Here is a 15,668-nt window from a genome sequence, read left to right as displayed (position 1 = left end):
CCCCTTTCCAGTTACCTATATTCAGTTTATATACGTCTAGACTAGGCTAAAAGGTCGTGGTAAATTGGACTAAGTTAGAGGTTGTCCAAGTTACACAAACAATCGCCTACAGTACGGTTACCATCAGTTTGTCACTGACATAAACGCCGTCGAGAACGTAATTTACTTTCTATACATCTCGCTCGCACTCGCATATTAGTGCAAACGGGATGTATAGAAAGTAAATTACGTTCTCGACGGCGTTTATGTCAGTGACAAACTGATGGTAACCGTACTGGTTGTGTTTGTACCCTGCCTATAGTGGCGTAGCTAGGCGTGGCCGAAGCGAGGCCCCTTCGGGCACAGTGAAAGAAAAGGGGGTCCATATTGGGTTGCATACAAGTTTAGGTCATATATTTGATGCGCATAACAACTTGTGTCATAATCATCATTGCGCATACAAATGAAAAGTCATATTATATTGTGTCATACATTTTTAGCCATAATATTTGATGACATACTCAGCAGTTATCATAATTTTTTTGTGCATATAGGTTTTGATTATAATGAATCAAATGTCATACCAGATAAAAGCATATTTATCGATATTTATAAGGTTTTTACGTATAACGTTTTGTAGCATAATAATTTTCAATCATAATGGTTTACATAAATAATTTAAGAAACTAATTTTAGCCTCTCAACAACTACTCGAAAAAAACCTTTTCCCTAATCTCCGTCCAAACACTTAATTTGACGAGCCCCGCTCACGCGGGGCTCCTATTTCTGAGTGGTTTGCCCTTCGGGCATCTAAAGCAACCTAACGAACCTAACCTACCTATTATGATTAGTTTCTTTTATGACCACTAAATATATGACTTAATTTTTTATGTCTATATTAATACTATGCACTGCAATACTTCGAACGAAAAACAATTATGGATATCAAGCAGATGACTTAAAATTTTATGCGAATTAAATTAATGACTACAAAAATTATGACAACTAATTTATGACAAAAACCCAGTTATGGTCAGGAATAATTCTGACTAAAGATTTTTATGACTTACAATTTTATACATAAAGTGTTATGACAATTAAAAATATGACAAAAGTTGTTATGCGACCAGAGGGAGTCCCAAGAAAAGGGCCTCGCAGATGCGACTTCGCCGACGGCTAGATTAGTTCACGCTACTACGCCACTGCCTGCCTAGATGTACTGGAGTCCTGACTCCAATACATCTAATACCAAGTGGTTAAAATATATAGGTATGTTAAAATATATAGATATAAGAGTATCCAGAACACGTCAGTGTACCCGGTACGCTGTACCGGATATATCACACTTAGCTTAGCATCACACACCGCGATAAAAATATAATCGAAAATCAACCGGAAGTGTTACTTTTACCAGCGATACTAAACTTATCTAAGCAAAGCTTATACTTTATAGCCTATTGGTAGAGGTACTTTATAAATGTACTGATAAGGATTTTTTATTTGAATGTATTAAGGTCAACCATGGTTTGCGTTTCATAAGTACCTACTAGGTATACAGGATGGTCCAAACCTTGACGTCCAACATTTTTTTTTAGATTCCTCTAGTCGTGGGCTATCAGAATATACCCCATGTATATTAGCCGATTTTTTGTAGTTTTCGAGTTATGAATTTTTGAATTTTTTTTGGTTAAAATTTTGGGGGTGAAGTAATTTACTCATAAAAAAAAACTATTAGAGTTTTTTTTAATGTTTCTTTTTATAACATACTCCTTAATAAATGACGTAATTATTTAAAAAAAAACAGCGTCCTCACGTTGATACCAGTTGTAAAAAAACATGACAGAAATATTTTTTTTACGCTCAGACATGTCAAGCTTAGATTTTGCGCTTAAATAAAAAAAAATACAAGCTGTTACAAGGACTTCTGCTGATTTTAAAAACTGATAGACCCTAAGTGTTTTACAAAAAGGTAAAAAAAGTGACACTTAATAGTCGATGGTATCAACGTGAGGACGCTGATTTTTTTTTTAATAATTACGTCATTTATTAAGGAGTATGTTACAAAAAGAAACATTAAAAAAATCTCTAATAGTTTTTTTATGAGTAAATTACTTCACCCCCAAAATTTTAACCAAAAAAAACTTCAAAAATTCATAACTCGAAAACTACAAAAAATCGGCTAATATACATGGGGTATATTCTGATAGCCCACGATTAGAGGAATCTAAAAAAAATTTTTGGACGTCAAGGTTTGGACCACCCTGTATAGGTTACGACACGATACCTACGACCAGTGGTGACGGGAAAGGTCGAGGGTAAAAGACCTAGAGGACGAAGTCCAAAGAGATGGTCGGACCAGATCTCCGAACAGCTGGAGCTACCTACTGTTACCACCGCTCTCCATCAAGCCACAGATCGAAACAGTTGGAGGCAATTCATAAAGCGCAAGTGGAATCACGATCCTCAGCAATGGGGGAGCGATTAAGAAGAGAAGAGAAGAGACTATATACCTACCTATAGATTGGAAATAGTTACGAATGTTATAATCAATATAATATTTAAAACGTGTTTTGAACACATATTAACTCACATTTATAGACGGGTCTATCGCGAAATTATATTATCGCAAAATCCGCGATAGACCCGTCTATACTCGTAAATGTGAGTTAATATGTGTTACGATCAAGTTTACAGTAGTCCTACAGTAACAAATGAAAGAATGAACACTACCATAAAAGCAAGATCAGAATCGATATCAAAGTACAATTAGGTATGATGCCTTTAGGTTTAAAGAAATTTATTACTCATAAGAATATTACAATTCACTTACATGAGTTAACATACTTATACTAAGAATTAATTATCTTGACGAGTACATTTTTATTTGTTATATAATTTTTCAGTATTTGATAAGCATAGAAAGTAGGTAACATAGCTTAATTCAAACATTTTTATAACTTCATTTACTTATCTACGTATGTAGATACATCAATGAATGATCGACCAATTGGCACGTGATCAGGCTACCAGGCATTGATGTCACCAAGTTTTTAGTATGTAGTTGTAATTACCTATGATATAACATCAGATACTACTTAATAGTAAATAACTAAGTATATTAAACCACATTAAACTTAAAAATTTTGAAAACAATTGTGGTGTCGAACATCGAACAAATGTTACCTAGAGTTATTTCGTTGTGTTCTTTATCCGTTATTCTACATTTAAATCCCCTATAAACAAAGAATGGAATTTTACGCTGGTCCGAGCTCACGCATCCTTCTTTTGTGCACTTTGAAGGGCACCTCGAGGTATTTAAAATGGCGTTATATAAGCAACTCGGCGAAAGTAGCAGGTAGAAGTTTTAGCGAACTCGCAAACATTTAAAAAGAAACCCATAAAAGCCTGGCTAATTATAAAAGTCGGCAAGTCACCTTGATAACGTGACTTGCGAATGTGTTAATCATACTTTTTAAAGCGGCTAAAACAACTATTAAACAAACTATTTCAACTAGAAACTTTTGTAACTAATGCAAAAAGTGGTGACATTGTGAATTAATAATAAATTCAAATTTAAAACAATGCCGTTATCGCTATTATATTCTGTAATTGAATTGCGAGTTTTCCTGTGTTGTTGATCAATGACTCGACGCGCGAGTGACGTAAGCGGACAGCCCTCGCGAAGCATCGTGGCCGTCCCGATACTCGCGCCGCTGGCATTTGAGACGCGCGAACGTTGCGTTTCGACGTTTGAATTTTTAACGGTAATTTTATGTAAAACCTACTTTAAGTAAAAACTAATATGTAGAAGTAATAAAACTTTTCATCATAAACATTAACAAGTGAATCAGTGTTTGAATTACGCAATATAAAAAAAGTTTGAATAAGTTTTGTGGCGTGACAGCAGTGTGAAGTTCGTGAAGTATCCGAACGCGTACAAGTCACAGTCGATGGATCAGTCTAAATATACCGGCGCTTGCGCACCACGCTGTGCGCCGCGCTAGATAACCAGTTGAACGATAAGATACACAAATAATAATATCCGTGCCATTATAGACTTTACGCCGAACACAACTATGCAACGAAACAGGTATGTGTCAATATCAACACTTTACATAACTTTTCAAAACTTTTGCTAACTTTTCAAACTATGCTAACAAAAGACGTACAAACTTTTGTAAACATTTACACACGCTTCACGTTGATAGTGATCGTATATTTAGCTATTAATGGCGACCAGTTCACGCTAATTTATGATTTATAGCGTGCGTTCTAGGTTAATGCCTTGAGTTACTAAAATTGGATACGTTAAGGTCGCATAACAATGCGTCGGCGGAACTTTTTTTAGTTCATTATTGTTTGTTAGTTCGCCGACCGTAGTAGATGTTTCATTTTCTGTTTGTATTAAACAAGTTTTAAATAGTTTTGTTACTTTTTGTTTTGTTAAGTTGTTGTTGTTTTGCTAGCTATCTTCACGAGGAGTTTTTTGGAAAACTGGGCTACCGAATACGGGGTCCCGAGGCGCGGGAGAGGGAGCTAATCCAGTGCCCCGTGATAGACTGCGACGGCTCCGGACACATTTCTGGCAACTTCGCGACGCATCGCAGGCAAGCGGCTGGCACACATTGCCGTAACTATAGCATTGGCGTTACTGGCACCCAAGAACAGCTGACGTTACTGGGCCATTAATAATTTATTACTTTTTTTCACTTGTTTTTTATGTTTGTATCTTTGGCGGCGCCACAGTCTATGTAGATTTGTTTTAGAAAGTTTTAAATAGTTTCGCGCGTTACGTATTAACTTTGTTTAAAACTTCTATAACTTTTTAAAACTCTTGTCATGGCGTGGTTTTGTCTCTGTAAAGTCAATATTTGGAAACAATATAATAAGAACGATAAGGATATTTATAAGGACACGATTCTATATTTTGTTAGGTTATGTGACATTACGAGTGGCATAGTAACCTGACAGTAGACATGTGATTAACCACGATGAAACTCAAAACCACGTTCCTTGCATTACATTATGTCTGCCTGCTCTTGACATGATGTCTGTTATTTATACTTTTTTCGCACTGGTCGAGAAGCGAACGTACCTATTCTGTTTCGCAGATGTGATAATAAGGCATTTTTTGTTGTCGTTAGCCGTTGAAATGACAAACATTGCTATGTCAATAACATTCTGCAGTTTAATTATAGTGTCATTAAGAAATCACTCCTAATAAATTTGTAGTGTAATACATACATAACAATTCTTTATCTCGATCCTGATAAGATAAGCAAAACTTAATTCAAATAAAATTCCAGAAGTTTTGAACAGTTAAAGACACTGCGTCGTATTCGGGTTTTAATCGAACTCTAGTGAGATGATACACTCTAAGTAGTCGATATAAGGACCCTTTTTACGAAGCAGGCCTTTACAATAGAAATAAAAACCGTTCCACCCCACCCTAGTTTGGTCGATGCTGTGACGTCACAACGTTATATGAATGGAAGCGTACATCTTTCTGAGAAGGGCTGGGAATCAAAGTAGCCCCTCTGTACAAACGTGGCCCTCACACTTTCACAATAGCTCTTTAGTTTTCAAGCGATTATAGACCTTATGATATAATAACCACCACGTGTTTTGCATTGGATTAGTGTTACAAATAGTGCAGGCACTAATTATGCAGGTATGGCAAATACTGGTATTATGAACATCGGCTTATTTATTTATGCAAAAAGTTTCAAACTAGGTACTTAATTGTACTTTTTCAAATGTTCACTAGGTATTCAGTTATTGTTTCATTTCCAACTCATGCTAGAAATTATACTATACGTCTAGTTATTGCCTGTGTTCCGAGTCCCCAGGGCAATATTCTGGGAGTGCAATATGACTGTATTAGCGCGGTGCACGCTGCAGTGACAATTGCGCCCCTCAACGGCAATTTGCACATTTCCGCGCATCCAGCCGAGGCAAATGACACCGTCTAGCCGCTAAACAGCACCTCCCCTCTTCCGGGCAGATATTCTCACCAATATATGTGAGATCTCTGTGCACGTGCAATTGGCACAGATCTCGAGGTTACTCGTATACTGGTTAATATGACGCGATGAGAACAGCCCTGTACCTAACCGACTCCTTACAAAGCTGCCAAACTGCCCGATTTCCTTTCTTAAATTAAACTTAGGTAGTCCTCTAGGAGAACTCCTTTAGAATCCCATTTTCGATAAAGGGAAGGTTGAGCCGCAAACTCACTGCATCCTGAAATCTGTTGCGTGATTTCCACATTATTTAGTCACACGTTTTGTGCAGCAACCGCAGCTGTCGGGCTAGAAATGCGGATTTAGTGCCTTAGATGTTCATATATGTCAAGTTCATACGTCTGGTTTATTATGATCTTGATCTCTTGTTTTACCTAGATAATATTAAATGCGAAGTATTACAGTGTCCGTAACTATAGTTGGTCAAACCAATTTGCCAGTCAGTAAGAATCAGGAAAACTATACTCATCCTTTTTCTTTTGGGTGCTAGTAAGTACTAGTGTAAGACAAAGATAGTATGATTCTCCCTGTCTATGATTGAAATGAGACAATCATTTGACAAACTATACCTACACTAAATATCATTTTTTCCTTCCTTTTGGAATTTTTCCCCGGATATTGCCTATAAGCTGCCGATTGGTGTCGAGTTAGCTCACTGCCAACCTACATCAATGTTATGAAAATATGAGAATTAAACAATATCATGTTTTCTCACATACGTAATACTTTTGTTTTTGTCTTCGAAAGGCATATAGTTAACTATATGACTTCGCACCGATAACAAAACATAAAGGCAGATTTGTAAGTGCGTTGCATTGATAAAATGGGAGAATGGAAGCAAGACCTGACTACCTATGTTTAGTTTAGTCATGCGTACTACTTCACACTATATATAAATATATATATTATGAATATTATGATAGCTTAGCTAGTATTCCTTCATCTAATGATTGCAGTAAATATTGAAAATTCGGATTTTCACTAAATATAAATGCCTAGGTAGTACCTTTTTAATGTATTTCCTGATGCCAGATCGTTATTACTAACCGGTAGCCTTAATTCATTATAACTTAACGCTATTCAATACCTTAGTATATATGACACTTATATACTTGTAATATTGTGTTTTCCACGTTATCTGACTACTACATAAGTAGTGAGTACCTGCGTAATGTGGCAGCTAAAATACATACCTACCTATCAGTTGGTAGAAATTACAAGTTATTCCACGTTAGTAAAACCTGCACTTTGGCTAGCTAACCTAACTTGACTTCGTGTATTGTCACCAAAACAAATGTATATCGACGTATTAGCAAGATGACGAGTGAGACAATGAGAAGTGTTCATAACTTATTATAATTTCAGTATTGTTTATATCATTCAAATAAATTCATTACCTATTTTATATTTACAAACTATTGAGAGAAACGAGCCAAATTTCACTAAGACGTACTATTTATAACCCGTTCACATAAACTAATATATATGTGTAAGTGTTCTAAATAGTGTTTCATCTCAGTTATAAATAAACTTAATATAAACTAGCGCGTTCCTGCCCATAAAACGCGGCACATGCATTCATCGAACCACCTATTTTTACCGCCAAGTGCATTACCGACTGAAATACTTGTACACTACAGTTACTGTATATCGACTTAGGTAATTAACATTAAAAACTAGTACTACTTGTATAGCTCGGGTCGCGATAATTAATACAAATAATGGGACGTTTCATTAGACTTCTAGAGTTTTAGTAATTAATTTATGCCAATTACCCGTTGATATTAAAGTTAATTAACCCACTTTTCATGTGTGTAACATATATTAAATTTTGAAAACTTTTTACGAGTTTAGTCTTAATTTGGTTATATACCTATAGAAACGTTTAGATTTAAGGGTGACATTGACTTAATAATATTATTAACACCATGTTCAACGACTGCATGGAGGTACCTATAAATTTACTTTTAGTTAAGTAATTGTTAGGAAATTTTAAATAAAGTTGTGTCATGTAGGCAGGTTTTTACATGTCAAACCAAAAGTTATTTAATGAACCATTGTGTGGATATATCTCCCTTTCTTTCTCTTTTCTCGCCTGTGGTTTATGAATGCTTCGTCCCAATACTTGAAAATTATCCGTTCACAATAATCCAGAGGGCTTATTACCACCACCATCATCCACCATGTCTATGCTATGCATTTATATTTTGTTATATTCCACTGATAATAACAAAATGAGATAAAGAAAGCTGCCTCAGCCCTGGGCTGCCTAACGCAGCTTGATGACCACTTTACCCAACAAATCCCATCTACCCAAATCATCTCCCGTATCTCCGCACTTACCCGTCACGCCATTGTAAGCAGTCTTTATATGTGCAGCCTGTCGGGGTGTCCGCGCGCCGACCGCTCCCAGCTGCAGCCTCACTCGCAGGAGCTCAAATGCCCCACGCCCGGCTGTGATGGCTCCGGCCACGTCACCGGGAACTACTCGTCACACCGCTCGCTGTCGGGCTGCCCGAGGGCCAACAAGCCCAAGAGCAAGCCCAGGGACGGACAGGACTCCGAGCCACTCAGGTCAGTTGATGTCTTTACTGGTGAGGGGTTTGGGTTATAGGAGTAGCTGGTTAAACTAATGAGTGTTTTGGTGATGGGTTTGGGTTGGGGTGTAATTGATTAACACTTTAATACTTAGTTTATGGATCCAATATACACCTAAATTCTGATTGTACTTAGTGTAGGAATAAACAGTCTCGACTCCCGACATAGTTTTATATGTATAACCATCCTATCTTAACTATAGGAAAAACTAGAGACGTATTATCACCTAATTATGCTTCTTTCTGACCCTTTTTATGTCCCAAGTGTTATCGTAATAAATCTCTCTCTAACACACATAATTTCATTCTGTCTACAATGTTAGTTCTTGTGACGTAAATTCACGATGAATCGAGAAGAGGGCCTTGGACCGTATCCGACTCGTACCTAATGTTTATTTAGCATTCAGCCATTATTCATGTATGGTATACAATAAAGTATGAAAATATTATTCAGAACCGAAAACAACTCGCTCGACTACTTTGTAAACCTGGTGTTTCCTTCGATTTGCAATTACGCCCCGTGACGAATCTCTGTGTGATTTATTTTTACGATAAATTGGTTATTTGCACGCTGCTTAGATGCCCTATACCGGGCTGTGATGGATCTGGACACGCTACAGGGAAATTCTTATCGCATCGAAGGTAAGATTTTAACGCGAATAGAAAGTAGTAATATGTACTTAGATGTAACCGTAGTTGTAGCGTAAGTAGAAACTCAGACTTCCTTAGATACGTTGTACTTAATAGTGAGTAAAAAAGTTCATACAGTCAATGCGAGTCACTAGAACCCTTCTGGCTTGGCTAGCTTTTTACGTAGTGATGGTGGTAAGCTATAGTGGGCCAGCGAGACTAGTGACAGGCATCAACTAACTTAACTATAAACTTCGCTGTTTCCAACGTATCTGCAACCCAACCTGTTTGAAGATCGAATCACTTACTGAATTTCCCTCATACTTATCTTGTCTATTACCTCCAGTGCCTCGGGCTGCCCGATCGCGAACCGCAACAAGATGCGAGTGCTAGAAAGCGGAGGAACCGTAGAACAACACAAAGCGGCCGTGGCGGCAGCGGCATCGGCCATCAAGTTCGATGGCGTCAACTGCCCGACCCCCGGCTGCGACGGATCGGGGCATATCAACGGGTCGTTTTTGACGCATCGCTCGCTGTCGGGGTGTCCTGTCGCGGGCGCCGCTACCCCTACACCTCAACCAAAGAAACCAAAGTACCCTGATGACATCACGCCGCTGTACCCTAAACCATATTCAGGTAACTACCTACTATATCTACCTACCTCTATTTTCTGCATCTTAGACACGGTCAAGATCTGACTCCAACGAAGTATTGGTTCTGGCTTCAAGAATGATGCTTGTAACTACCTTCATCATCCTGAACCTATGTTAATCCTGCCTATACCTTCTTAATAAGGCTTCCTAGTACGACTACGGAACTCTAATAATAGTTGTGTAAAAGTGTTACGGGAAAAGTGTTATTAAAATCGATTTTAGGTATATGTCGTTTCAAGATCCTGTTGTATTTTTTCCAGGAATGGAGATGAACATGCAGACGGGGAATGGTGAGGACCTGATGACCCTCGAGCAAGAGATCACGGAGCTGCAGCGAGAGAATGCGCGGGTAGAGTCACAGATGATGCGTCTCAAGTCTGACATCAATGCTATGGAGACACACCTCAGCCATGGAGAACGGGTAAGAATGATTTCATGTTACCATTAATGGTCGATTACAGCAGTTCTGTCGCCTTATATATTAGTCCGTTTGAAGCATAGAATAATTTTGTAGACCGGACTTTAGAATCAAATAAATTCTGCGTAGGATAAGACGACTTTGATTACTGTAATTGTGCCGTAACATAACTTAGCTTCTTGCCTCTTCAGTTTATTCGATTAAAAATATTATTATTTTTGTCCGTAAACGTAGATGGTAGTGTCATGGCTCCAAACAAGTCACACAGCCAACTTTGAGTGCTACTAATACCATTGTGAGTACCATCAAATTACTTAACGATTTAGTAGCCACTCGGGTCTGGAAGTCAGGATAAGATAGACTTTTTGCTTTAGCTTAGCATATTAATCTGAATCACATTAATTTAAGGTTCAAAACTATTTGGTGTTGCATTGTTGTCCCAACAAACTGTAAGCCGACAAATTTTGCTAGGCGACTGATGATCAACTCTACCTAACGACTCTCTTTAGACTTTGATCAAAAACTTAATTCCTGCTTTTGTTGTTTGCAGGAGAGCCAGTTGATATCTCAACGGAACAATAACCTCACAGACTACTACGAGAGTCTGCGCAACAACGTGATCACGCTGCTCGGGCACGTGAAGCTGCCGGGCGGCGAGTCGGCGCCGGCGACGGCGGCGGGCGGGCCGCCGCCGCCGCCCGACAAGCCCGCGCACGACAACTTCGACTCCTACCTCACCAAGCTGCAGACCCTCTGCTCGCCCGACGGCTACTGCCCCGACGAGAACCGCCCTATCTACGAGACCGTCAAAAATGCGCTTCAGGACTTCACTGTGCTCCCGACGCCCATTTAAGGTTCACAGAGCGCCGCCGACTCCGAGCGCCAGTGAGCCAGCGAGCGCTTAATACGACTGAACTGACTTAGTGCAATTGAACTAATGTGCGATTAATGTTGTGATCGGAGCTACGCGCCAAAGATCGACAGTGTTCGAATTAAATCGATAGATTAAGTGACGATTCGTGACCGAATTGAACTGTGTACAGTGTCGCTCACGCGAGCTATTCTCGGATGTGTTCCGCTTAGGTAACTACGATGTCTGTTCGTTTTGTAAACCGTTGTATACGATGACTTCTCGGTGACTTCATCACGAAGATTCGCTCTTACTTAATGATAAGATGGACTTAAACATAAGCTTACATACATAAATGAATTTTAACCACCGTTACTCGTATATGCGTAAAATAAATGTAATTGTTAGGGAAGAAATTTATACTATTGTATGTAAGCGATTTTAGCCCCACAACACACATAACGATTCCAATAATGTAAATATTATACTTTCAACAAAGATTAATTCGTCTATGGATACAGGCTGCCGTCTGCGGCCAGGGTTTAGTGAAAATATAAATAAGCAGACTCAGATTTCTATCATAAACCTAGTAGGTGATAAGGACAAGTGTTAAATATTTGTTTAAGTTCTCACCCTGGGATGTGCCAAATGCTTCAGCCGCGGAGCGCCCGCCCGGATACCTATCGAACGAAATAATTATTCCTTTAAGGACCTTCTAGTCACTTTTTGTAAATAACATTGTGAATATGTAGTTGTTACGTCGCCAGACGTTTACACTAGGACGTAAGATCTCATTAGATCGGGTAAGTTAATTCAGTCATTAATTGATAATTTTAGGACTAAATTAATACTTTCTTTGTTAGCCAATGTTCACTTCACTGTGATTATGTTACGTGTTACGACTTATTTGTTGTTATCGACCTTACGGAATGTGATAGCTTGTTCGATTCGAGTTAGTTAATTTGCGATGTACGTTTATTTGTGCTTACCATGTGTGCAATCATTGTTTTACAAGTGTAAGTAGGTGACGTCTTTCACACAATTCTGTTTATGATGCGGATTTCTCGTTTGTTGTTCTTTACTTCACGCAACCACATTGGTACACTGAAATCGATACTACCTACTTATATTCGCATTTAAATACTAAAACCTATTACTATGTTACTACTCTGATTGTCATATACGTTTCTGTAATATATTGAGTATGTGTTGTTAAAGAGAATAAAAATAATAAATACCTACAAAGATTATCGCATCAGTTTTTGTTTACCCATGGTTTTCCTCTTCTTATTTCCGTTCCTGGTGGTACGGTTATGGGCAAAGTAATTGAATAGTATAATATGTTTCAGGCGTTTTCCCTAATTCCCTACATACTTACAATTATTTCCCTAAATATCGTTTTGTGGTCTAAATAAACTATAGCCCTTGTAACATTACACTTGGTCAGTAAAAAAGGCGGCAAATTTAGAAAATGTAGGCGCAAAGGGTGGACTGTGAATTTCGCGCCTTTTTCTATTGACAATGTGGGTGTGTCTAAGTAGGTATATGTATGTTATAGTGGTATCCAGACGGACTGATCAAATCGGTTGATTTGATCAGAAATGAATGGTATTTGCATCCGCACCTCCTGATTCGATCAGGCAATTGAATCAGATTGGCCTTATACGCCTTATTACTACTCAGAATCACGAGCTTTTTCAATCCTAATAAGAGAACATTGTCCTGAGATTATTATTTCGGTAATATAAGTTGGTCAAGGAGATCTTGTCAGTAGAAAAAGGCGGCAAATTTGAAAAATGTAGGCGCGAAGGGATATCTACTCATAGAAAATTTGAATTTCGCGCCTTTTTCTACTGACAAGATTTGCTTGACCATCTATATGTACCTATGACGGTAACGGAATGAAAGGATCAATAGAAATTTTGGGATACTTTTTATCTCCTATTAGCCGTAACGTATAGGGCGTAGACGTGCGCGCCGGTCGAAAAAAATCAGGCGGCGGCGCGCCACGAAAAAATCCACGGCGGCGGCGTGGGATTTTTCAACTTTTCAATATTAAGACGTATAATGAAAAGTTACGCTTAACCCTTAAGGGGCTACCCCACGCCAATGACCTTCGATCTGTATCCCTTAGTTTTCTAATGTTTTTTGTACCTTATTATATTAACAGCAAGGCTTTAAGCAATATAGTATCCCATATTTACTTCAAAGTTCATTGTCTTCGAGATATTTGGCATCTAAGTTGAACAATTTTAGGCTAAAAAACTGGTTTGCTGGCCATAACTTTTGTGTTAATTAGTTTAAAATTAAAACCCGGGACATCTTTTTCGAGACGTCAAAGACGAACCCAAATATGTAGATTTCGTACATGTAAGATCACCGCAAACTAGATACGAAAAAAGTGTTTTTTTAGACAATGTTTAAAAAAATCATAAAAAAATAAGTACTTATTCATTTTTTTCAAAATCCGGTGGACAAAACTGGAGATAAAAGATTGAAAAACCGATAACCGTTTGTCTTATATTCTATCTGTAGTGCAAAAAAAGGAGATACGATTCAAAACTTGTCAAAAATCGATGAAAACCTCGGGTAGCCCCTCGACAAGGGAAAAAAATCTCAAAAAACTGTGTTAGTATAATTTTTTTGGTGTTATTATCTTATTATGTGGTTGTTTATTGTAGAAAAATCATGAAAAAAATATATTTATAATAGTTACGAAAAAAACATACGTATGTTAAATATGTTGGATGTTGCCAGGTTCGGTGTAAATAAAAAGATACGCCGCATAATGAAAAGACGTCCAGTATTTTGGATACATGGGTGGATTTCAGCACAAAAAATTTCACCATACAAAAAAATATTTTTTTTAAATGTTTAATTTAACACGATTCTAGCTGGGTAAAGTAATGGGGGGCTGTATATTGAGGATATGTATGGTATTTATACAATCATTTGTGGCTTATATTTGAAGTTATCGCTTTCGGAAAATAAAAACGCAAGATGGTGATGACAACCATGGTATGGTAATGACTCTTTTATAGACGGTAATGACACTGCATGTACGGTAATGACGATTTGGGAACTAATTTACATATGTATTAAAAACGTATTAAAAAAACAAAAACTTTTTTTAATTGTAAGACTTTAGAACTTTAATAAACATTACAAATAACATGTTTTTGAACATAAGACTAGCTACATAAATTATTTTTAGAAAATTATAAAAAATAGATTTTATTCATATAAATAAATATATAACAAGTATTTTTATTGTATAATTTTAAATAATTTATGTTCCGAAATAGGCAATTTATGTATTCATTTATTTTTTTTGGGTTTTTTTAATGTTAAATCATATTAACAATATTGTACTCTTATTATCAGTTTAAACCCGCATCTTCTTTTATCTACTGCATAACTTGGTATTTATGTCATATTATAAAATTACTGGCTTACCAATGACCTTAATTTTTATGATATATTACTTTTTTTTGATAGTTTGATTCATTGCACAAGTTTGTATTTTTGTTGTTTTATTAATTAACTTTAAAAATAGCTATAATGATTTAAATCCATATATATGTTGTTTAATAGCTAAACATTATAATATATAATCAGTGTTTTATAAGTAGCAAGACCCCTACTTGTAATGCATGTCATAAGTTACAAAATGTTAGGTATTGGGTCCGGTGACTACCCAATGGTATAATTATTAATTGCTGTAATTTTATACATCAATTAATATAATATTATCAAGAAACATAAAGCCATCACGATAGTGAGCCAGTACCGTAGCCTATGGTCGCTTAAAACTTAATATATGTTGCTTGTTTAAATATTTTGTTTTAACACGACTAACATGCAATTACAGACTCTAAGTTGCACGATTTACATTATTAGATTATAAAAAAAAACATTTGTATGTTCTAAGTTCTAAATGACCTAAATTTTGCCTACTTCAGTCAAAATGTTAATTAAAAACGAAGCATCCTCTAGTGTGAAAGAAATAGTTATATCTTCTTCTACATTTATTCTACATTTATAAGGTAGACATTATATAGTGTTAGAAGACATAGAGAACGTTTTTCAAACATACAGCTTAATTTCATAATGAATTATAGCAAAATAACTAGAAAAGTTTCTGAGAACCGTCATCACCATACACATGAAATCATCACCGGTCGTCATTTTTTCCCGGTGATGATGGGTATGGTGTTGACGATTTGAGAGTTTCTTGTTTTTATTTCTAGAATACGAATAATAGTAGTTAATGTCTATGCTACACAATAAACTTCATGTAGTTTGCCATTCATTTCAGTAATTATTTCTAATATATCATTTGTAACTTTTTTAAACCAAAGCATAACGGTGATGATGCTCTGTTGTGACAAACTACGTTTTACAAATTTGTTCGTAATATTTCTCACGATTCAGTGATGTGACTTTATAGTGAAATCATTTTTGGCATTCTATACTAAAGTGAAAAATAGGGCAAGGACCTTTAGCGGTATTTCGTTG

The 15,668-nt window shown here is 36.8% G+C and overlaps 1 protein-coding gene across 8 annotated transcripts in view; it reads left to right on the top strand.

Moving 5' to 3' along the window:
• The window catches only part of LOC134792759 (myelin transcription factor 1), a 303,293-nt gene extending 290,893 nt beyond the window's left edge, over nt 1-12,400 (top strand). For 4 of the 8 annotated variants that reach the window (XM_063764068.1, XM_063764067.1, XM_063764074.1 and 1 more), the window contains 5 exons: nt 8,367-8,576; nt 9,179-9,241; nt 9,576-9,865; nt 10,143-10,303; nt 10,851-12,400. In XM_063764068.1, coding sequence (XP_063620138.1) covers nt 8,367-8,576; nt 9,179-9,241; nt 9,576-9,865; nt 10,143-10,303; nt 10,851-11,153 — 1,027 coding nt within the window. In that variant the 3' untranslated portion in view covers nt 11,154-12,400. Of the gene's footprint in view, nt 1-8,366; nt 8,577-9,178; nt 9,242-9,575; nt 9,866-10,142; nt 10,304-10,534; nt 10,596-10,850 lie in introns of all 8 variants that reach the window. The other 4 variants (XM_063764071.1, XM_063764075.1, XM_063764073.1 and 1 more) reach the window with 3 other exon arrangements.
• Nucleotides 12,401-15,668: the final 3,268 nt, after the last annotated feature.

The sequence above is a fragment of the Cydia splendana genome, chromosome 8 (genome assembly GCF_910591565.1).
Source record: "Cydia splendana chromosome 8, ilCydSple1.2, whole genome shotgun sequence".
Classification (NCBI taxonomy): Eukaryota; Metazoa; Arthropoda; class Insecta; order Lepidoptera; family Tortricidae; genus Cydia; species Cydia splendana.
This window is presented reverse-complemented; position numbering and strand designations above follow the sequence as displayed.